At 45.6% G+C, this 23,467-nt stretch overlaps 1 protein-coding gene across 1 annotated transcript in view; it reads left to right on the top strand.

The window, feature by feature from the left end:
• Positions 1–10,559: 10,559 nt before the first annotated feature.
• LOC142587960 (uncharacterized) overlaps positions 10,560–23,467 on the top strand; it is a 93,220-nt gene continuing 80,312 nt past the window's right edge. The window contains exon 1 of the mRNA XM_075699361.1: positions 10,560–12,568. Within this exon, the coding sequence (XP_075555476.1) occupies positions 12,426–12,568 (143 nt within the window). The 5' untranslated portion in view covers positions 10,560–12,425. The remainder of the gene's footprint in view (positions 12,569–23,467) is intronic.

Raw genomic sequence — 23,467 nt, 5'->3', positions numbered from 1 at the left:
AGGCGTTTTCGGACACCCTCCTAAACAATGTAGCAGTTTCACGTAGGTTGTGAGCTCACATATCCCATTTGTCCGCTTGTACTTCTCTTAAATATGTAGCCTACAGATTTGTGATATTTTTTGTTTGTTTTTGGTAGTGACCCATGGGTTTCAGAACTGAACTTAAATGCTTGAGCTTGCTTTCTTTTCTGTGTGTGGGGTTTCCGACTTTAAGCAACAACAAAAAACTGATTTTGTGAAAAAGAAAATTGTACCACTAAACTCAAATTTCGGTTTCTGCAGTAAATCTGAGCTTTGTCTCTTATATGCAGCAAATTTTATTCAAATCAATTGAGCGCTTTTCTTATGAGAGTACTTCTGCACGTTAAATGCATTTAGATGTGGATATCGGAGTTGACCGCGAACTAGAGCTTCGGAAACCTTCCAGGCACCAATTAATTCTGTTGAAGTAAACTTGATTTCACGGCGCTTCTTGCACCTTTAGAATCATAAAGAATAGAATAAGAATATTAAGAATACAATAAGAATTTCAACTTCTTTATTGAGTTCTGTTCAGTTTACAGAATGCGGGCTCCATGGGGACACTCTCTGCAAGGACACAAGATGCGATAACATCCACTATTTTATGCGTAGCAGGTTTAGAAAGCACATATCGAGCAAACTGAAAATTATGCCTGGTGCAACACATTGTGGAAAACAATGCAAGAAGTGAATTCGCTGCATACAACGATTATAATCAAGTGTACCGATCAAAAATACCCAACTATTTACCTTCCTACTCACTTTACTAACAAATTTGCATATTTTATTTAAGCCGAGACCACAATTCCAATCAGAAATGTGTGAAGTTGCATGTGACACATTTTAAATATCATTACTTTCGTTAATGTTTTTTTGCTGTTGATGCACATTCTCAACGCACATGGATGGATGTTATGAGCGTCCCCTTTAGAACGAGATGGTGGGTTGCGCCACCAAGCTCTTGCTATTATACTGCCTAATTTCCTAGCCAGCTTAAAAAAGAAAAAAAAAGAAAAAGAGAGAAAAAACCCTTCGATCAATTCCCATACCAAAATTTTCTGACCACCCATTGTGAGCTTTGTTTCTTTATGTCTCCGTTTTTTTTTTGTCGTTCCCCTACTTTTCTTCCACCAATCTTCCAATCGCCTGTTACTAATCTCTATTGCGGACATATTTACTTTCCCCCAGCTCTAGCTGTACTCAAGGGCTTCAAGGAGGCCAGTGGTGCCTAAATCAAGCGCTGGGCATGTCTTCCCATTCTAATAATACATGCACCATTCTTTCCATAGCATTACCGCAGCAAGCACATGCTTCTCCTTCCTTCTTACATCTCGCTTTATAGGTGCGTGTTTTAAGGTATCCTAATCTCGCTTCGAAAATTAATGAGCCCCCCTTTGAGTTACCATAAATTGTTTCTTTCCTGATTTCGTTTTCTCCTCTAAAGTAGTTACTCATGGCAGGTTTCTTCTCCATTGCCTCCACCCATGAGATTATTTCGGCCTCTGTGACTTTCCGCTTGACGTTCTTTGTTGCTGGTTTGCTCACCCTACAGGCCGCATACTTGCTGGTAAGCTTCCTAGTTATTTTCCTCCACTGTGAATCAATGTTTTTCCTGTACAAATACTTCGACACTCTCCCAGCCCATTTACTTTCTTCCATATTCCTCAGTCGTTCTTCATAATAAGCTTTACTGCCAGCTTCCCTCACTTCAAAACTAGTCCAGCCCATGTCACCCTGCACAGCTTCATTTGTAGTCTTCCCGTGAGCGCCCAATGCGAGGCGTCCACACATTTGTGCGCACAGCACCCGCTGGGCTCGGGCACTTGTAGCTACATGATTTGGGAACATTTCGTAGACACTTCTGACAGAAATAATTCACGTAAAATGCTGAGGAGCCATTGTGACGTCATAAGATACGAACAGTTCTGTATAACCTGAAACTGCGATTTGTCGGGCGCAGCCTCTTCTAAACCACTCTAATATCATCGTAAGCGTAAGAGCGTTATGCCGGCGGCCGTCGCAAATACGAAAATTCGGGGGTGGCTGTTTTTACGCGACCTGCTGCTCACAGTGTTGGCATTTCCAGCTAAAACGCCAAAACGACACAGAAGACAGTCAACTAGATGTTCAAGTACTTTCAACCAAGAAATGTAACTTTGCTGGACTGTTTCCCAGCGTGAACAAAGAAAAAAAAAAGAAAGAGAAGAGATATGTAAGCTGTTATATTCGTTGGCAGTGCGAGCTTGAACTTACACGGCATGTGAGTAGCGCGGACTGCACATAAATAGAGCACCATTTAATCAACAAAGCACATGTGACCATGCGCTCGTAACGGTTACATTTGTCCTGGCGATGACGAGAGTAAAAGGCCATGCTGTGTGAGCGAGATGGGTGTTAGAAATACTCGCTTTAATCTTCCATTGATTTCTTTAAAATGACTTGTCTAACAGTTAGGCGCATACATCTTTTTAAAATTTTAGTTAGCCCGCAGTTAGCCCGGTTGTCATAGCAACCGACGTATACGCGCCTCGTCGTCACGTATGTAGTTATGGCTACGTACAATTATTTGTGTGTACGCAACGTACCAGCGTTACCTGAGTGTGATGACGACACAGCCTTGGTCCCATGCCACATGTAAACGTGGCGTACTGCTTTTCCAGTTTCACCACAAAAAACAAAACAAAAACAAAAACAAACGAAAACAGCCCGAAGGCATGATGCCCCTAAGCTCTCACTCTCGCGGTGAATGGAGCCCCGCTTGCCCTGCATGCACTCATTTGGGTCCAGTGTGTGTGTACCTCCCTTCTTTGTTGTCGTTTCTCCCTTTCCCATAAAGAAACGAGTCTGTACTGCCCATATCAAAATGTTAGCTACCAGCCTTCTCAACCAAAACACTTCTAGCCCTCCCTCGGGAACACTTGCGTAAACCAGACACTGTGTAGTTGCCTGTTACCAGCTTTGTGCTTGTGTAGCATGCGTGTGGTGTGTTTCTGCGTGCTTTGTATGAGTAGAAAATTTCACGCATCGCCCTTGTCATCTATGCTCCTTTTCGTACATCGAGTACGACGCCGTGGAGCCCATTTTGCAGTGGGTGCGACTCGCAAGGAAAACATAATGCGGTGTCTTGCGTCAGCTCGGTAATAAAGGAAAAAAAGTTTGAATCCGTAAAATTCAACAAATTTTGTTGTATGGCTGCTAATCAGTTGTTTTCAGTAATTTTGCTAGGCAAGGTATTCAATCAAGTACTTTATTTCAGAGCCGATGGTGCACATCACTTGATCCCGAAATGCTTTTCCTTTCTTTCTTCTTTAATGCAAGAAAATGCCAGCAGTGTGTAGTGTAGACATTGAATTACAGTGCACAAAAGACAGCTCAATATAACAAGCTGATTGGCTTGCTCATGCGCTTGTACATGTCAGATTTCGCTCCTGTCGTGCCTGATCTTACGCTGCACCGCAGTTCTGGTAAAAAAAAATCATACACTAACTAGCCAAGTAGAGTGTTTTATTACTGTAATTACAGCGTACATCCACTTACACACGCAAGCACAGTCAAACACACAGACACACAAACACACGGAGCATGAACAAATTTCAGGCGCAGCTTCCCCAGCAAGGTTGGAAACGGCGCCTAGAGTTTAACCCCCAAGGCGTGTAGTGCCCTGGAGTAATCCTGAATGCCCTGGAGTAACCTCAAGAGCATCGCTAGTGCAAGCACCTCCAGTATCCGTTAAATAATAAGCCTCTCTCACCCCAACAAAATCAGGAAGTCTGAAAAGCCGCCACAACCTATACCAGGCAGAAATGCAAACTAACAAAATAAGGGTCTGAACACGGGTTATGGCTTTCGAGTTGACGTTTTCTGCAGCATTACTTTGCTGAAGGACTTTCGTGTCCCATAACTGAGAATTTGTTCGGTGCTTGAACGTTGAGGCGGCAGCATGCGCGTTTTCAACGACGAAGACAAAGAAGGAAATCGCACAAGACGAGCGCTGAACTTTATCCAGGAACAACGCTCGTTTAAACGCGAACATAAAACACGAAAGCCAAGCTTCACGTGCCAAGAAAAAAAAAAGGAAAACAAACCAGGAGCTTAACGCACTAACGGTCACAAAATCGTTTCACAATACTTCAAAACTGAGTCACATTACGAACCTCGCGCATGCAGCCTTTTTTTCTAGAAAAATCACGTAGCCTTTTAGATGCGATGCTGATGACTCGCTGGCGCACGTGAACTCTCTTTGTACTTTGTACTCTCTTTGTACACTCTTTGAACACTCTGAACACTCTTTGAACACTCTTTGTACTTGAACTCTCGGTATGCCTCAAGCAGCTCGCGCGCCCTCGTGACTTTCGCGCTGCAACATCCTGGAAGCGTCTCTGGAAACCATCGCGCGACCACAGCTCTCACATCACAAGACCAAATCAGAACGCGCTGCGCCTTTCAATTTGAGCTATGGCGCTCCATTATTTATGTATTCATGCAGCCCCCAGTTTTGCCTACGTATACTCGACCACAGAATATCGATAGAAGGGTCGTCACACCGTGCGTTTGCAGGAACAAGCTGCATGTGATGCTTTCTTTTCTTTTTTTATTTTGCAAACATCTCGGTCAGCCGTGTAGCTGTCGGGCTCTCACTGATCATCAAATCGTTCCCAGTTTACGGCTTCACGAAAACACTGCGTTCACGTCATTGCAATTGCTGGCGATATTTTTTTTTTGTTTCTTCGAGCAATCAGACGGTGCACTAATATGCGGAATGGCTCCCTCTTGCTTGCGATCGTGCTCGCTCCCCTTTTCTCCTGCACTCTTCGGGGCCGTGTCTCCTAAGATGCGTCCATGCTTTTACAGCGCGAAAATCGGCGGACGCCCGTGCATGCTGAGGCATGACACACAAAGGAAAGAGAGATCATGCGTGCTAGCAAACCATCAGCTTACCTTAGAGAAAGCGAAATAGGATTTTTTTTTTCAAAAGAGAAAGGCTGGGCACGCGAGAGGTTTGTGATACACGAATCAATTTTGAAGTAGTGGGTTACGGTCCGATGTCCGTGGTGTACGTATCTGAGGTTTCCCAGACAGTCACGCGTTTGTTATGCTCGCGGTTTGTTTTTATTTTCCTTCCTGCTGTTTCCTGCTGTTTTTTTTTTTTTGGTTCTACGTCCTGGTCTTTCGCGCTGCTCGTAACCATGAACCGACATGAACACGCCAAATTCTCCTTTCCTTTTCAACGAGCACATTTGTTTTAAATATTCCTGATATATGTCGTTAGTAGTCATCAGTTATATTACTATTGTATCAGAAAATATGCGGCAATCAAACCGCCGTATAACGATAACATTAGGCGCCATATTTGCTAACAGCGTAAGCCCGACAAAGCGCTCGGTCTTTGAGAAATGTCCTTTTGTTCACCTTTCCGCAATCGACAGTGAGACAGTATCCTTCGATACGATTTCACAATAGTATATCCTGTCTCTCGAGGATGTACATTCGCACAATGCGAACTGGACAGCTGAGAACGCTGCCAATTTCTACCGATGAAGGGTCACGTGACGGTGCCCCGTGCCTCGTATTTCCCCGTGACTGATGACCTCTGCGCTGTTCTCTCCTCTTCTCACTGTTGCATTCAGTGACTGACAAATTAGGGGACGGGGTATGGCGAAGCGAGGACAGATGCCGGGGTCCCGCAAGACGTATCCAAAAAAAAAAAAAGAAAAAAGAAACGACAACACCAAACAAAGAAGCCTCGACAACGGCTTGGTGTGAGCCCTCCTGTGCTGCTCGCCGCAGGTATCGCCGGCCGTCGAAAAGACCTCACCCCTCCGCGACAAAAGGTCCCATGCAAATACAAGCTCTCCCCGATCGGCCTGCTGCAGCTGACGGGACGAAAAGATGCCGTTCGGCCCTGAACGCCAGAGGGCTTTTTGAATCTCTGACTCTCCACTTTCTCTCTTTCCCTTTCTCCCTCTCGTTCTCTCTAGAGGACGGCGTTTTCTTTTCCAAACGAACGAAGTTTGCCCCCTCTCCAGCACAGCAAACATTCGGGATTCCCTCCTGTTTTCCTCACTGAGGAGAGAAGAAGTACGCGCTCCGTCGTCAAGCAGTCTGGCAAAACCGGAGCGACGTCAAGCAGTCTGGCAGAATGTACCCCCCCTCCCCCCTGCGGCTAGCACGGACAGCCCCCCAGAATCCACTCTCCCTCACTGCTGTCCTCTCAGCAACCTTGTAACTTCCACCCTTTTTATGGCACCGTTAAGAACGAAGCCAAACCTGGTCGGAGAGAGTAGAAAGAGAGGAAGGGGGTCCACTGGGCCAACAGGGGGGAACAGACACCAATACAATTCTTCCTCTTCGTCAAGACCTGCTGGCATCCACCGCAAGCATCAATCTGGGAAGCAAACGCCTCGCAGGTAGGAGAGCAGGCCCAAACAGCTGAGGGGTCCCCGAAGAAGCTTCCGTAAAGGGCGGCAAACTTTCTTCTTTTGGCCCCGTTCCCCCTTCGCCACGCTCTTCGTCGCTTGGCCATTGTCCGAATCTACCGGATGGCCCACCGACCGGCCCGCTTTGTGGTCATCGATCCGGGTCGGCACACATGCGCGACTCGACGATGGCCCGGGTCCCAGCAGAAAGCCAGCCTACAGGCCATCGGGGCTGACTTTCTTCCCCCTCCACTCGGTTCAAGCGGTATGGTTCTCGTGCTTCGACGTCCAAGCATTCTCGCTGCTTTGCTTGCTGCGTAGATTTTTGCCGGTTCGAATAGAAACGCTGTAAACTGATCCGGTTGTTATCCGCTCCCGACTGCTGCTGCTATGGCCCTTGTGAACGTCGCCCGCCCCCTTCAGCACACCACGGAAGTCTGTGGACATTCCCTGTGTACGTATACGCTGTGGGCTCTCGTCCTACCACCCTTAACCTCCAGCCAGCGCCCCTCCCCCGCCCCCCCCCTCCGCTCCCCCGCGCTGGAATTCCGCACGTGCGGCCAACGGAATTTATCTGCCCTTCTCCGGGTCTCGACCATACCTTTCCAGCTTTTCACCTCGGATCTTTTCACACCCCATTGCCTTTCTCGACAACGTTAACGTTCTCCTATTCTTCGCCAATTTGCAGAGGCGCTCCCGGCATCCAGAGGTACCCGGTGGATTCCTCGAGATCGCGTACGCGCGGTCTTCTTTTTCGGCCTAGACAAAGGTTTAAGGGTAAGATGGTGGGGTTCGGTGGGGCAAGAGGAGTCGCTGACCGCCACTGACTGACTCCCGCTCTTTTCATCCTTCTTGCGCCAGAGACCTGGCGAACATAAACGTCCCTTCGGCGCTCGCGTGTGCGCGCGCACGCGGAGAAAGAAGAATAATTCGAAAGGAGTCAAGAATGCGACCACCTTTTGTGGGACACTTTGCTCAGTTCCCTCGAGACTCGCACCTGCGAGTTGAGGCCCTCTTCGTGCAGAGACCAAGGGGGTGATGGATATGGTTAGCGAGATGTCGTAGCTCTTTTCCTGCGCTTCACAACGTCTTTAGAGTGTGCTTCTGCTGAAGATTCTTCTTTTATTTTTTTGGTCATGCGCAATCTCTTAGCCCACTGAGAATTGTTTGCTTCTTCTGTAAGTCTTTCGCAATATATTTTGATGCCAAGGGGGTAACACTTATCGAAGCTTGTTGGGCAGCTTAAACGCTGCGTGAAATTGCTGCTGACCTTTCTGCGCGCTGACTTTTCTGCGCGCTGTCCTCCCTGCCTCTTCGGCGGCGTCTTTCTTCTTTTTTTTTTTGCTGGTAGAAGCACGTGGAATTCGCGGAATGTTACCGGACACGCGCGTTTATTTGTTGGTCGCGATTTAAAGACTTTAGAAGAGAGATTCGGGTTGGGCCTTCGGAGTTGTTGGTGTTGATTTCTTGCTATAGCGCTGCTTGTGGGCCACAGGTGGCTTTCGCTGCTAAGGAGTAGGTTCAGTAAGGCGTATTTATCGGCGCTTTTCATTGCAGACTCCTCTAGAAGCTATGGAACTCCACTTGCGGTATCTGTGACTCAAGCTGAAGCGATTCTAGTGAGATACGGGTATCTCTAATGTGGCATCAGATTGATAATTTGGGATGGTCGGTGCATAACTGTGCAAAGAAACAAATAGTGCGTATTTACAGGACGTGAAAAATAAGACACGTCCATTGCTGCATGTGAGTCGTCAAAACTTCATTTGTTATTTGGGCGTGCATTTTTTGTGCTGCACCATATGACAAGCTTGGACACACGAACGTTAAAATACACATCACAGGTGCTGTCAAACTTATTTCATTTGTGTGCGTTGAGCGACACATAGAAGCTGCATGTCACAGCACAGAAACTAACAGTACAAAATACATAGTTTCCGGTATATTGAGACAGATGTGACTTCCCCATAATTAAATATGAATTCTGGGGTTTTATGTGCTGAAATCACTCTCTGATTCTGAGGCACACCGTAGTGGGGGACTCAGGATTAATTTTGAGCATCTGGGTATCTTAACGTGCACATAAACCTAATTACACGGTCGCTTTTGCATTTCGCCTCAATCGAAATATGGCTGCCGTGGCCGAAATGAAACCCGGAGATCTCAAGCTCAGTTTCGATGCCAACGCGGTACCCCCACTGAGCTACTACTGTGGTTGAAACTTCTAATTATGTTCATAATTTGAACACCATGTTTGGTGAGCAGCGAGCGGGTCTTCTCTCATCACACCATCTATGGAGAACAAAACTAAATATTAAACACCCCTCTTTGAGGAGAGCAACCAAATCGGATGTTGGAACATTTTCAATCAGCACTTTTTGTTCAGTTCAAATGAAGCATGTTTGGCATTTCTTTGCAGGCCATGGTTGACGAATAGTTTCAACTTGGCGCTCACTGGTGGTGTGTCAGTCGATTAACACCTACGCCAAACCCTCACCCCCCAACCCTCCACAGCAAGGTGCGAGCTTAAAGCGCAGCTATACAGAGCTACCAGGATAGGAATGCTCTGTTGGCAGACAGCGTTAATGGACAGGATGCAGAAAACACAGAAGACCCCCGTCCAGCGGCGTGTGTGAATCGTGTTCTGCATGCCCTCGTCATAGAACTATTTCTAAATCAGCTTTTGTGTGACTGGCAATCATACGAGGGTCAATGGATCGCCCTTTGAACCGCATTATGAAAACAAAATGGCAGGCCTTTTATAGAACGTAAATCCCTCGGAACTGGGTCACGTGCGCCGGTGATGCAAAAGCCAGGAAAGTGCTGCTGTGTCTCCCGAGATCCATCGGCCTGTAAGACGGCTTATGGCTAACAGAACAATGGATGCTTGTGAATCTGCTTGTCATGCCCACTGTGAGCCTTTCTTTTCTCCTTCTACTCATTTTTAGTCCCCTTTTACTGTTTTACTGTGGCGAGTAGCTAACCGTGCTACTTTGGTTGACCTCCCTGCCTGTCCTAAACCCTTTACTCTCTCAAGCCACGTATGCACAAAGGGACCCAAAGTTTTACTCTTCTGCCGCATAAGAGGCTCCAGTAGCTTTGAGCGAAATTCTTTAACGTTAATGTCACCGAAACCCTAACTATAACGTCGTGTGCTCTGTTCTGTTTATTAGCACAATTTATTCCTAATCTACTTAAACGATGATTCACTGGTACATCGGGGCATATCTGCAAGGGAGTGAATAAACATACTTAGAAGGGTCGTTTGAAGGGAAGCCTCGAGTAGCATCCAGGATTGCATAAAGTGACTCAATAAGGTCGATGACAATCCGGTTCGCAAGTCGTCTGTTTTGCGCCTAGTGCTGAGCAGGAGCCAATCGCGCGTTTCCTGGCGAGTTGCGCAAGGAAAACGTGATATTACCAGTTAAAGACTATCAAATCTGCAGGAAGTTCTCTAGACCCTTATCGCTTCCAGATTAGTTGGTGCATTTGATTGTGGTCGTGCCGAGCGAAAGTGACTCATGTGACGACACTTGTATATGAAGGGTTTTGGTTTTCGTACACTGCCAAAGTGAACGTCTGTTACGTCGGCGTTTTTGAGAATTTCTGGTGCGTCAACGTACTTAAGAACTTAATTACGGAAAAAAGCAAAATCAACGAATGACGCGTTTGTATATTGCGCGGTTGGCACTGCGATTCCATTAGGCACTGTAATCCATCTTAAAATCTCACTGTTCGAAATTTCACTGTTCACTATTCGTCCCTATGATGCAACATGGTCGTACCAGCCATCGACGCCCTGTATTTTACGTGTGACACAAGTTGCCGATCACAAGCTATATCCCCCATCCGCGCCAGAGCGTGGCAGCGATGGCTGCCCGTCCAACGTCCATTCGGGCCACCCTCCCCGCTATGGATAACGAGCAATACGTATTGCTCTTCGGGAGCCGCTGCTTGCCCGCAGGAAGCTTCGCTTGCGGGGCTGTACGGCTCAGGTGATAGGCAGGGGGACATGCGAGATAAGATAAGCGCGGCGGGTGTGGGTGGGAGAAGTGATGCGGAGGGAGGGGGAAGGGGGAGTGCTAGGCTCTGTGCGGGCAAGAACCGAGATTGTCGCCATGGCCGACGTCGTCTCTGTGGCGGCGTCACTATCGGTTGCCTCCGGGAGATGTGCGCGCACAGTCGCGACCCCAGTGACCGTTCGGCGGTGCTCCGAAGCCGCTCGCTTGCCAACCCTGGGCCCCCGACGAACCGAGATAGTAACGCGTCCGGCCGTTTGTGCTGGAATCCGAGGCATCCCGCAACCCTGTCCTGGACCCTTCTGGAAAGGGCGGCGATGCTTCGCCGTCGTCGTCGGGGACACTCCGCAAGTGCTCTTCGTATCGTGGTCGTTTAACCGTTCGTCCTCGTTGAAGCGGAACTTCGAATCGAAACCCCGTGCCGCGTGTTTAAGAGTGGAACGTTCTGGAGACCAATCCCGTGCCTTCGACAGCGTGCAGCCGCTTTTCAGTTCCCAATCAACAGAAGGCATTCTTCACTCTATGTGGCCGTCAAGGATTATGCGCAACTTCTAAAGCTGAACAACGAGCTTAGCGTGACGCACCCCTGCACTTCCAAGTCTAACATCAAAGTGTTTTGTTTGCCTACGCTTGAAAGACTCCTTCAAGAACCCATGTGGAATATCAACCGCGTCTGGAGAAGTCTTATATAGGTACAACCCGTGAATTTTCTTGGATCTTGAACCCTCTACAGAAGCTCTAGTGGCGAGCGAAGTTTGTGAGATTGTGCTGGCGTGCCCAATTTTGTCACTCCGGGCTGCTTTTTCGTTCTGCTGCCTAGTCTGATTAGCGAAAGGAAGGTTGGGGCCCTTTAATCCTGCATGTCATTAAGCCTGTACAAAGGTCCACCGCTGACAACAGTGTGCTGATAGCATCCCACGTTCCCCGTCTCATCGCGACTGTATAACTAACCGATATACTATCAGTGATTGAATAAAAAGTATAGGCACTTGAGGGTGCTTTGAGAAAATTGTTGGCGTGTATTACACTGAATATTCCTCCTGCATATGCTGCGGGCCAATACATCAAAAGGTACGGCGTTACTTTCGCAGCGTATTCAGGCGGCACCTACGTTAAAGAAACGTTTCCGTGAGTGATGTCACATGTACTGTGCTTGAATCATCCACTTCGCCAACGTGTGCACTCCGCGTGTTCACAAGGGAGCCGCAGTGATTGAGCTCTCGGAACAGAGCGCGATCGCAGGAAGCTGCATTTCAGGACTTTTCGTGCCTCGGGTTGAAAAAGAGTGGCAGCCCGGAAGCAAGACGAAACTTATAATCAAAAACATTCATCTGTGAGTTCAGAGCCTGTAGCACCATGTTCATCACAGCCTACCAACTTTTACCACGTGTGTTCGTAGTGCCCATGTAGGAGCACATCAAAGTGTGGAGCATTTCAGACCGACCACTACTTCAGTTCCGTCAACGTTCACAACTTCTTGAGCATCTACTTACACTCACTGCGTGTGCTAAACTGAGAGCGACACCTTCTGTCAGTTTCATCAATCATCAGGTACAGCAACTTCCACAAAACATCAAGAACGACAATTTCGTCTGCATTGACTACACGCTGTTCCTCAACAGAAATGTAATTTCAAACTATCGGGAGCCATATAAAATATAAAATGTGTATTTTGGAACCTTAACTTCGTGAGCATTTCAGGAAGTGTGCCTTCTACTTGCAATTGTGAGCTTGACGAGTTCTTCTCACCAAGGTTACAAACAATCGACAGTCGCAGTGGGCCAGCGCATCAGCGTACTGCCATAAATATATAAATCTTCGCACCAGCAGCTGCAAAGAAGTATAAATATAGGAGAAAGGCCACAAGCATTTAGGACATTTGCTGTATTGTGGTCCAAAGAACCAAAGACCGCAGGCCATAAGAAATAATTTGAAAGTCCTGCAAAAGGTAGCAGCAGAAGCAGCCTTGATGGAACTAGGTCCCGTTTCGACGATGATGTACGGTGACCGCTGGTCTGACTGTACGTACATGCCCGACACCATGGGTCTGCAGCCGGGACCATGTGGCAGTGGCCAGGAGTCGCAGCTTCTGGAGGACACCCTTGATTATCGGTGAGTGCACTTGTTGAACTTAACATAGAGGCTAATTACTCAAACATTATAGAGCCACGCTATTATGGACACTTAATTTTACGATTTGAGCGGTAAGAGCATTGAGACAGGGGAACAGACGGCATGAACGAACACTTCGGTATGCTAGCATTGCAGCATGGTATAACAAGCTTCCTCCAGTGGGAACCCTTGTTGAATGCTTCAGACCTGCACAAGTCAGGAATGGTATTGTTGAAGTTGAACGAGGTGTACACATTCATGTGACCAAGATACGAATACGCCGTTAGGCATTTAATGAGTACTGGTGATTACGCTTCATTATCGGCCAGTGAGCTTTCGGAGCCTAGACGCTTAGTGAAGACTCAAGATGTGTAGACATGGGCGTTGTAAGTTACGAACAATGAAACGTGGTAGACGCTGTGACGGGGACACAAAGACATGAGCATAAGCTCTGCCACGCTGGTATTCCAGCATGAGATAAGCCTAATGCTATGTCGCAGCGTCATAGTAGACTTCTGCATGCAAGGCGGGTACCAAATATGTTACTGTAGGCGGTAGGTGATGTCTTAAATATGGCGACCATGACTAGTTTTTTGGCTTCAAAGTTACGTCCGGCGCTTATAACCTGCAAGATCGTAGCCTTTGATATTCGTGTCCGTTACTCAAATGAAGCCGTTGCTGGGACATGGACTTGGACGCCATTTATGCGCGTGCATATTGACTCGAAGCTCTAATTCGGTGCCAACTTCCGATTTCCTTATCGAAATAGATGGGAAATATACACGTTCTCTCATGAGACAAAACAGTGAAACGACTTCAACGACATGTGTTGCCTTTGCAGATGGAGTGAAGGTCTAGCAAATATTGGGAAGCGAAATTTTGATTTAGGGCCACCGTATCTTTTTTCAAAAAGAGCTACAATCGATGTTTAAAAAAAATTGAAGCATGAAGTTTACCAATTCGAAACTGTGCACTAAAAACAGACATCACAGTTACCTAAACGTCATCGCTTAGAACATTTGAAGCAGACGAATATCATATATGAGTTTACACCTTTCGTGAAGTTGTCACGTTGCTACTACTGACAAACCAATGACACGTCAGTGTGGTACTAGTGCTTCAAGTTTGCCTGCTTTGAATGCCTTAAGTAGCTCAGTTCACACTATTCTCGTATCTTAATTTATTGCTGCAATACCTTGTTGAAACCTTGGTACTGTAGATTTTTTTTTATTTTGCAATATTAATCAATTTCTGTATAATAAGTTGGAACACAAACAAAATAGAACTGCTTGCAATATTTATTTTCAATACAAGAAACCTAACTGAACTTTATGGAGTGGACTTGTTGGAGTTGGACCTGGCATTGCATGCAAGTCCACTAGTAAGAGACCTACTCGCCAACATCACCAAAATGCGCTAACCCCCTACTTTGCCCGAATAAACGTATTTTTTATTTATTTATTCGGTATACCTACATCGCCTGTACGGCATTATCGTAGGGGGGTTAAAATACAGGTGGTCACAATGGAAACATATTCAGCAACATCAAAAGAATACATAAGTAAATAGAACATAGTTTAAGCACTGAAATTCGCAAAAGCGGAATAGAAACTAACAAAGTACAAAACAAAGTGAGTGACAAAATAACTAACTAACAAAACAGAAAAAAAAAGTAGCGTATGTGCAGAGATGAATAACAGAACAATCAAAGAATATGACTCTCAATAGCATTTTCAAAACTAGAAGCTGCCATCACTTCATTAGGGAGCTCATTCCAATCGCTAATCGTGTTAGGAAAAAATGAATACTTAAACACATTGGTACGGCACTGATAAGCTCTAATTTTTTTAGCGTGGTCTCTCCTAGATGAAACGTAATGCGGCTCCTTGATGAACAGTGTTTTGTCGATACCAGTTTTACTTTTATATATATTGTAAAGGAATTTGAATCTTAGGATTTTCCTGCGTGAAGAAAGAGTTTTCCAACCCAACCCTTCCCTTATTCTGGATCCTCTGGTAGTAAAATTATAATTTCCTGTTACGAAGCGTGCTGCTTGCTTTTGGACGCGTTCTATTTTTTCTGTGAGGTTTGTAGTGTATGGATCCCAGATAACGCATGCATATTCTAGAATAGGCCTGATGTTTGTGAAATACAAGGTTGCCTTCAGTGATGAAGGAGAATGCTTAAAATTTCGTCGGAAAAAGTGAAGAAGACGGTAAGCTTTCGCGCTAATTGAGTTAACATGATTAGTCCAGTCAAGCGTTTCAGAAAACGTAACTCCGAGGTACTGAACATCCTTAGCGGTACTGAGTGCAATATTATTTAGGCAATAGGAACTGGGGAATTTTTTCTTTTTCTTTGTAAACTGCACATGGTAGCATTTACCAGTATTCAGAATCATCTGCCACTGCTTGCACCAAATAGAAACTTTTTCAAGGTCGTCCTGTAAGACAGACATATCGGCATAACATTTCACTGCACGATACATGACGCAGTCATCGGCATACAGTCTAACTGTTGAATTAAGGCCTACTACTAAATCATTAATATAAACTAGGAACAAAAGAGGCCCAAGTACAGAGCCTTGAGGCACTCCCGATAGCACCTGCATTGGAGCCGAGTTTACCCCATTAAGAACAACTTGCTGTTTGCGCAGGTGTAAATAATCCTTTATCCAGCCAAAAATATGTTCAGGAAGGCCTAGGAATGATAATTTTAAGCAAAGTAGATTGTGCGGGACGACATCAAATGCTTTCCATCAAATACTCTTTCATTCCACGCACCTTTAATGACTGGAATGACTTGCCTTTTTGAAACTTGAATCACGATTGTTTCCTTTTTGTATCAGAATTGTTGTCGTATTGTAGCAGCATTTTGTTGTATTGACATTGTTTTACTTCTTGTGACCTAACATTGTATTACACACCTTGCATGGACTTCGTGTTCAGAGTATGTATTAAATAAAATAAAAATAAATACCAAGCCAGACACTTTCTCCATTGTCACGTATTTGAAAAACAGCCCCCGACGTTGTTTTCTATTAATACAAATTGAAGGCATATATTCTGCATAATAGTTGAGAAGTGTTTGAAGAACAGTACTCACCTACGAGGCAGAAACCTGGAGGCTTACGAAAAGGGTTCTACTTAAATTGAGGACGGCGCAACGAGCTATGGAAGGAAGAATGATGGGTGTAACGTTAAGGGATAAGAAAAGAGCAGATTGGGTGAGGGAACAAACGCGAGTTAATGACATCTTAGTTGAAATCAAGAAAAAGAAATGGGCATGGGCAGGACATGTAATGAGGAGGGAAGATAACTGATGGTCATTAAGGGTTACGGGCTGGATTCCAAGGGAAGGGAAGCGCAGCAGGGGGCGGCAGAAAGTTAGGTGGGCGGATGAGATTAAGAAGTTTGCAGGGACGACATGGCCACAATTAGTACATGACCGGGGTTGTTGGAGAAGTATGGGAGAGGCCTTTGCCCTGCAGTGGGCGTAACCAGGCTCATTATGATGATAATGATGATGATGATGATGATGATGCTGATGATGAACAGAAACTTATACCACAGCGCAGGTCAAGACCAGTAACTGTTTATCTGTAATATGACTGCTGTGCGAAAGAAAGTTTACAAAATGGAAATAAGTTCTTCTTCATGTCATCAACAGTTCAGTGCATGTGCAAATATTTCGCAAAGACGTGTGCAAGAGCTTAAAAAGAGACGTCGTATTAGTTGACTCACAGAATTTACATCGAGTGAATCGGCATAAAGAATGAGGATTATTTCCTTACGTTTCTTAAGTCATAACGTTGATTTAGTTCTAAAGACAAAAGATTTGCTCCAAAGGAAAACCAGCCTCTTTGTTTGTTATGGGTCAATGGTGCATTTGACTGCCAGACGTAGACTAAGAACTCAAGAACCTGCCAACGACTTAAGGTAACATGCGTCTTCTTTGGCTTAAATGCACGCACCTGTGCACATGTCATTTCTATTCTAACAATAGCCCAAAAACTGGCAGCGCCGTTTCGCGAGGTTAGCTGTTTTCGGATGGCCTGCTAAAAAGATGATTCATCACAGTTGCATGCGAGGCCAAGCACAGGCAGCCGAAGGGACACATTAAATTTCAATGACGTAACCATTTACGCCACTTCATGTGCAAAATGGTTTACTGGAGGTTTGTTGCATAAATATAGCGAAAGCAACAACACGAAGCTTTGGTTTTCAACAAAACAGTGGCAGTAAAGTGGGGGTGACAAATTGCGTTTGCTACTTTTCTATATTTCTGCTACGACTTATGTTTAGGTAGGACATGCGAGGTTAAACTCAATATATAAATCATTATCAGATCACATAAGTCAACATCAGGGTGTGAACTTCTCCCAACCATCTCCAGTAGCCTCTGTCCTGCGTCAGCCAATGTTATCCTAAACATTCAAATTTCCTGGTCTCATCGCCTGTGCGACGTTTAGCCTCCCTTGGCAGTGATTACGCAATCTCTGATAAAACAATGGCTGTCTGTTATAGGCGTTACATGACCTATCAAAAACCACTACTTCATTTTACTCCCAACCAAGGTATCAACTACCCACGTTTGCGTTCGAATTCTTGATGCTGTCTTCTATCAAGGTAACACCTCACGTATCACTCCTCGCGCGATCATTAAGTTACTTTCAGGTTTCTTTCCTTCCACGATTCGGGCACGCAAGTTAGCAAACGGTGACAAAATAGGACAAAACTGATCATCCCAACAACAGCGCAGAAAACACGCGAACTCAGCCACTCGGTGTGGCGGACTACCCAGCCGCAACGTTCGCAGCATGGCCATGGCTGACCCGCGGTGGCGTCAAGCATTCTCACCTGTCCAACAACGACGATAATTCACAGTTGTTGCCTTCGAGCTCAAGCACTGGCAAGCGAAGAGGACGCCCTCCAATCACGCCCTTTTCTCAACGAGTAGTCTCAACAAGCCCGCTGATAAAGTACCGTGTTGACCAAAGAAAAAGAAAGAACAGACGGGACATGGATAACGAAGATTCTTCGTTTTCGACCAAGTTCTTTTCTCTTGCGGGCCTTGCTCGTCAGGGAGGGGACTGCTCTGTCCCTCCTTCTCAGCCGTTGCTTGGCTGGGGCTTATATATAGATTTGGCATCAGTTCCACGACGTATAAGCACCTGTTTGCGATGGTGAAAACATTTGTCTGTGCTAACTGTGAGTTTTGGCAGCGTGCCCTTCGTCCTGCATTACGAAACCAATTGGCAGTCAGTAGTCTTGTCGGCCGCGGTGGCTCGTTGGTGTGCCTCTGATAACGAAGTGGTGGGTTCGAATCCTGGCTTGAGCGGCCAAACTATGATGGGAGAAGGATTGAAATGGCATTTCTGTACTTGCATGCAAGCCAAATCTTAGAAACATTTCGTAAGGTTTACGAATTTCGACTTGTTCTACGACTTTTACCAATCTTACGTCAATTTCTGCAAAACTATGTTATGCTGAAAAAAAAAACGCTTTGGTCATCGATCTCAGACTGTAGCTTTGCGGTTCGCTGAAGGGTGACTAAAAGGGTACTTGCTCAGGGCAAGTTTATTCGGACAACTTTATTCACACAAGCAGGCGCAAGTGGCAACAGCAAGGTTGCGGGAAAAGTCTAAATTCTAAACAAATTTAATAAAATTTGTAGGTAATCTCACAAAAGGTGTGTGTTCAAGGCGAAAAACAAAGCGTGCTACTTTTTCTCATTGTTGTATGGGTTGGAATTTTAACGAATTTGAGAGCTCACAGGTTGGCATGTACCTTCTGAGGTTTAGGTGCAGGTTGAAAAAAATTACCCGCAGTCAAAAGTATTCCGGAGCACACAATTACGGTGTCTTTCAGGGAACTGTATCTCGAAAAGAAAGGAATGTCATCCACGTGACAACAACGTGAAGCTAAGCTACAAAGGAAAACTATAAAAAGAAACCCACAGTGAACCCATAAGTAAGATTCTGCCTTCGCGTTGACTTACTGAAAGGAATGGAAACTTGGTTTCAGTGGCTTGAGTTATGTGCGGCTTTCAACGACAACTTCCCGCACAAAATTGGGCATGGTGAATCATCCTCATTTGTGTATGGTTATCAAGGCGAGATAATATGACATGCGCTTTTAACTGGTCTAGTTGCTAGACGCCCAACGAAGGCGAGAACTCTTCGTCAAGTTTAGGGCGATAGGAAATCATGCATTCTTGTTGTGGACTACTCTCGGAGTATGCCCTTTTGCAGGCTTTGCAATGAGGGCATTATGTGCTACGGGGTATTTGCTTCGTGCAACTAAGCTTTAAAGAACTGGGAGTGTGCATGCACTTCAACTTTTATTTTTTTCAGTCTCGAGTATAAGTGTTACATGGCGTCTTGAGTTATTGATGTAGTTTTTTTTCTCTATGTGTATTAGCATTTTTTTTTCAAGCAACAGGCTTTACTCCTTTTGACTTAGCCCATATATTAGGAGTGATATAACAAGAAATTTAGCTGGAGCAAGCATTTTGATAAGAATTAGCCCTTGTAAAAACATTGGCTGGTTTTGTAAATTGGTTTACACGCTTCACTTCACTTTCACTTTATTACCTTAAAGGCCCCCAGGATTGGGGGTATTACATAACGGGTGGGTAGCTAATAAAATAAATTATATACACAAGGGAACGATGTTTAGGTACAAGTTTGCTCGCTGGTAAATATGTTACTTATACAATTCAAAAACGTGGATGGGCAGGTGATTGCGGGGATGTCGTGTGTTAAGCGTCGTTAAGGTTACACATCGGTCTAGTTGCAGAAAGGTTTCCGATGATAGCAAAAAAAATTGTTTAAACGTGGTAGATACTTAAGATGTGAGGGGGCATAGGGTGTATGCGGTTCACGCGAGACTCATATTCTCGGAGATCCCTGGGAGATATGCTTGAGCGATTACGGACTTGATTGGGCTAGTGGTTTGTGCGAGAAACGCGGTTCGCATCGAGAAAAAAAATCTAGTTTCAGAAGCTCTTGCGGTTCGTTGACACTGCGGGCCATTTGTTGAAGGACATTCACACACCTGTTAAATTAAGCAACACGCACTGGCAAATATAGTGTCGTGGTTGATCTAATCTACATACACGTGCAGTATTGCAAAAAAAAGGGGGCGAGAGAAGACAAAAATCTTGACGGAAACTTGACGTGCATGCCATTGAGGTCAGAAAAAAGAACACACTCACACACACACACACACACAGACTAATGGACGCGGTCAGACCAAAACACTGCAGACTTGTGCGACCTTTCAGAATCACAGTCCGATTTTCAGCAGACTCATTCCTTCCGAGCAGTTGTATTAATTTAGAGTGATGCTTCTTGGATGAGTTGCAACTGCATACCGTTGCGGTGTGTGCTTTTAAGACGTGGACATAGTGAAACTTACGCACAAACAAACTGGACATTCCTTTATTTGTGTGCCTTACTCTAGCTGTGCCTTTCTTAAACTAAGTGCTCCACGCCACAGCATGTAATAATTCAAGCCGCGCAGTTTCAGACTCGGGCAGACTGTCGTCGTCTTCATCGTAACCGCCTATTTTACCCTTAAGGCAGAGCGCATCATTGAATAATAATTTACCTGCGAAGACTGGTATTAACTAGCATGCTTCGAACTTTTTGAACAATTAATGAAACGTAAGTCTCTGACCAACAATATGGCCCTGATTTAGTACTCCGAGGACACCGACAAAACATACGTACAGCCTTTGTATAGCACCTTCGGGCGCTGAATTGAACAATTTGTTCAAAAGGGTGCAGTTAACCCCCACACATACAATTTTTCGCGCACATCAGCCATAAGATGCCCGGCTTTTCCGCTAAATGTTACGATGGGGCCCATAAGCCGGCAAACGTTGTGCGCTGTTCGTACAACACGCGTATGAAGCTTGATGGCGCTGGCATAAACAATTTACTTCGAGGCCTGCGTTATCCAAGGCACTTTGAAGTTTACCGATACAAGATCTGTAGCGTGGCCCCAATTCCCAGGCTGGTTAAGTTTGGTGCTCGATTTGGCTGCCCTCAGAAACTGGGAAGCATTGCGCATAGCATCTGTAAGACGATTTATAGCACAGGTATGAGTAAATTGCTGCAAACGCTTTGTTTAACTCACTCACTTGAAACTTTGCCGTCCGCGTTACTCGTAACGTTCCCCCAGATTCTCCGAAATATAAACTAGGCGCCGCTGCAGGTACACTGACGACACCGCAAAAACCTTTCAAGCCCCTCGTATAACGCCTCGAAGTACCGTGTAATAAGTTTTTAGCAATTACTTACAAAGCCCCTAATTAACCCGCAAACATTAAACGTTGATTGCACATCCCCTTTAACACACCCTATATTGATGCCAAATGTCAGCTCGGTGCCGCATTTCTTCCAGGGCATTGGGAAAAGTTATAATGCCCCCCCCCCCCCCTCCTCTCCTCTAGAACGTTCGTACTAGTGTTTTTATGCCAATTCTGTAATTGTCCTACAAAATTTAACGTTTGATCGTACATAACTCATAGTAGGCCCTATATCCCCATGTCACTACAATCTACGTGCCAAGATTAGTTCTCCCAGGAAACCGCAGAAACAGCGCTCTTCTTACGACAACTCCAAACGAGGAGCCAAAGTTAATTTCCTAATCAGAACCGTAATTATCCCACACGCTTCAAATTTTCGACGCACATCAGCCATAACATGCCCTCATATCCTTTCTAAACGACTGTATAATACCGTTGCCACATATCTTTATGCCAGAACACCAGGGAACATTGAATGCTTTGAATACAACGCTTCTGTAAACAGGTAGAAAGCAAGCTTCTTTCTTTTTGTCAATCTCAGCAAGCCCCCCGTTGACGCACAAAATTTAATTTTTGCCCGCACACGAGACGTAACGTGGGCCTACTTTATCCAAGTTCATTCTCGCTGCATCACGTGCTCTACTCTAAAGACACGCTTTCGGGCGTTTCTATTAGTCGCATTAACAGCTTCGCTGTGGAAAGGACAGAGACAGAGTGTTTAAGCTTTCTGTTCGTAATTGCCCTTGTATTGGGCCAACCACTTTCGCTGATCATAATTCTAGTCAATGTGATTTACAGGTGCCAGTTTTCAAGAAATGCTGTAGCGCAAGAACTATAGCAGGCCAGATAAGGTCACCACTTCGGGCGTGGCTGCCATCGTCAGTGTGTGTGTTCCTTGAAGTTTACGACCCGCAAACTGATTAGGGGCGCACTCAGCAGCAATCTAAGTGACTAACTGGTCTTGCACCACTATCTCGTGATAAGGGCTTCTGGAACGATAAAGTCGCCTTACCAACTGCACCCTAAAACACATCCTTTAACTTGCTACCGAACAACGCCGCGTCGTGACCCGTTTTCCCGTCATTATCTTAGAAAGAATACTTTGCTGCAAGGCAGTGGTGTTGGTTGAGAAATGCAGCGTTACCTTACGTTATAGGGGCAGTCCAGAAAAAAAAAAAAGAAACGTCTTCGTTCACTTCAGTATGGCTTGTAGTGGCCTCCGAAATATGCGCTCAGACGCCGCCACTCTAGAAGTCTGCGTGGTGCACGAATCCCTGCACCGCGAAGACAGCTCACAAACATAATCGCTTTTCAAGCTGTTCCTTATTACGGACTCGCATTTACGCACTTTTTAAATACACAGTTACGCACAGTTAGATGACGAAGCTGCGACTCCATGTGCGTGAACAGAGTAAACGTCTCCTGTAGTTTGATGTTGTAAAAACTGCTTCTCTTCGGTTAAACACAGAGATGAAGTTGGAATATCGCGTTGTGAGTTTACGTGGTGACAGGCGCATTCTGAATTTTCAAGTATTCTCGCCGTATTCTAAACTAACTCCATATTTGTCTTCGTCTTCCTTTACGACGCAACGACCTCGACAAAATTAAGGTAGGTTTTCTCATAAGCTTGCTGTAAGAATATGATCAAACTACCACCATAAAGTTCAGAGTACAATTTGAATTGAATTCGGGGATTTCACGTGCCAAAACCATGATTTGATCGTGAGGCACGCCGTAGCAGGGGACTCCGAATTAATTTTGACCGCCAAAGGATCTTTCGTTTTCATTGCGTTTCTTTTATTGGCTGCCGCGAGTCGAACGACCAATAGAAAACGACGAATGTGACGTCACGACGCCATGACGTCGTTTTCGCGCCAAAAATGTCGAGGCAGAACAGGGTGCGCCCTCTCGCGGCGTTGCTCCCGTCGGACGAGAGAGCTCGAGAACGTCGCGCTGTCACATGACCATCGCGCCACGTTGGAGCCCGCTAATGTGGCCTCCGTCAAATGTCAAACGCCTCAAGATTTTTTTATGTGTGTATTCGTCTCATGCTTGTTTCTCTCTCTCTCTCTCTCTCGCACTCGCGTGTATGGACCCGTGCCAGTCCGTGATGAACACCATTTTAACGGCGCCTGTAGCCGCTCCTCCTCGTAGGGAACGTCATTTATTTCGTTTCGAAACAACTGCAATTTCCCCCTATGCCACATTATACTTCCCGAACGGACTACATTGAGATTAGTTTTAAGGCCATGGCAACTGATTACGGAGGCGTTCCGCAACATGCGAGTCGCTTCCACGTCGATCGCGCTTGATCCCGAATATGCGCACGCACACCCGGGCCAAGCCTTTGTTCCCTTTCCCTGCGGCCTAACGCGCCGCTAAAGACTTGCAAGCCTCGATTTGTTCCTCGGGACAAACAACGAACCCCCTTGGCTGCCTCCCCTCCAACTCTCGCCCAAAAACCTCGGCCACCTTCTTTCCTCTAACCAGGGTTTGCCGACCTGGCGCGAATACAATGGAAGAAAAGCCACTCGCTTATCGGCGCTCCGGGCTGTCTCCATTCTTTCGTCTCTCCTATTTATT

Source organism: Dermacentor variabilis, chromosome 7 (assembly GCF_050947875.1).
Source record: "Dermacentor variabilis isolate Ectoservices chromosome 7, ASM5094787v1, whole genome shotgun sequence".
Taxonomy (NCBI): Eukaryota; Metazoa; Arthropoda; class Arachnida; order Ixodida; family Ixodidae; genus Dermacentor; species Dermacentor variabilis.
Note: the sequence above shows the minus strand (reverse complement) of the source record. Positions and strands in the feature narration are given on the sequence as shown.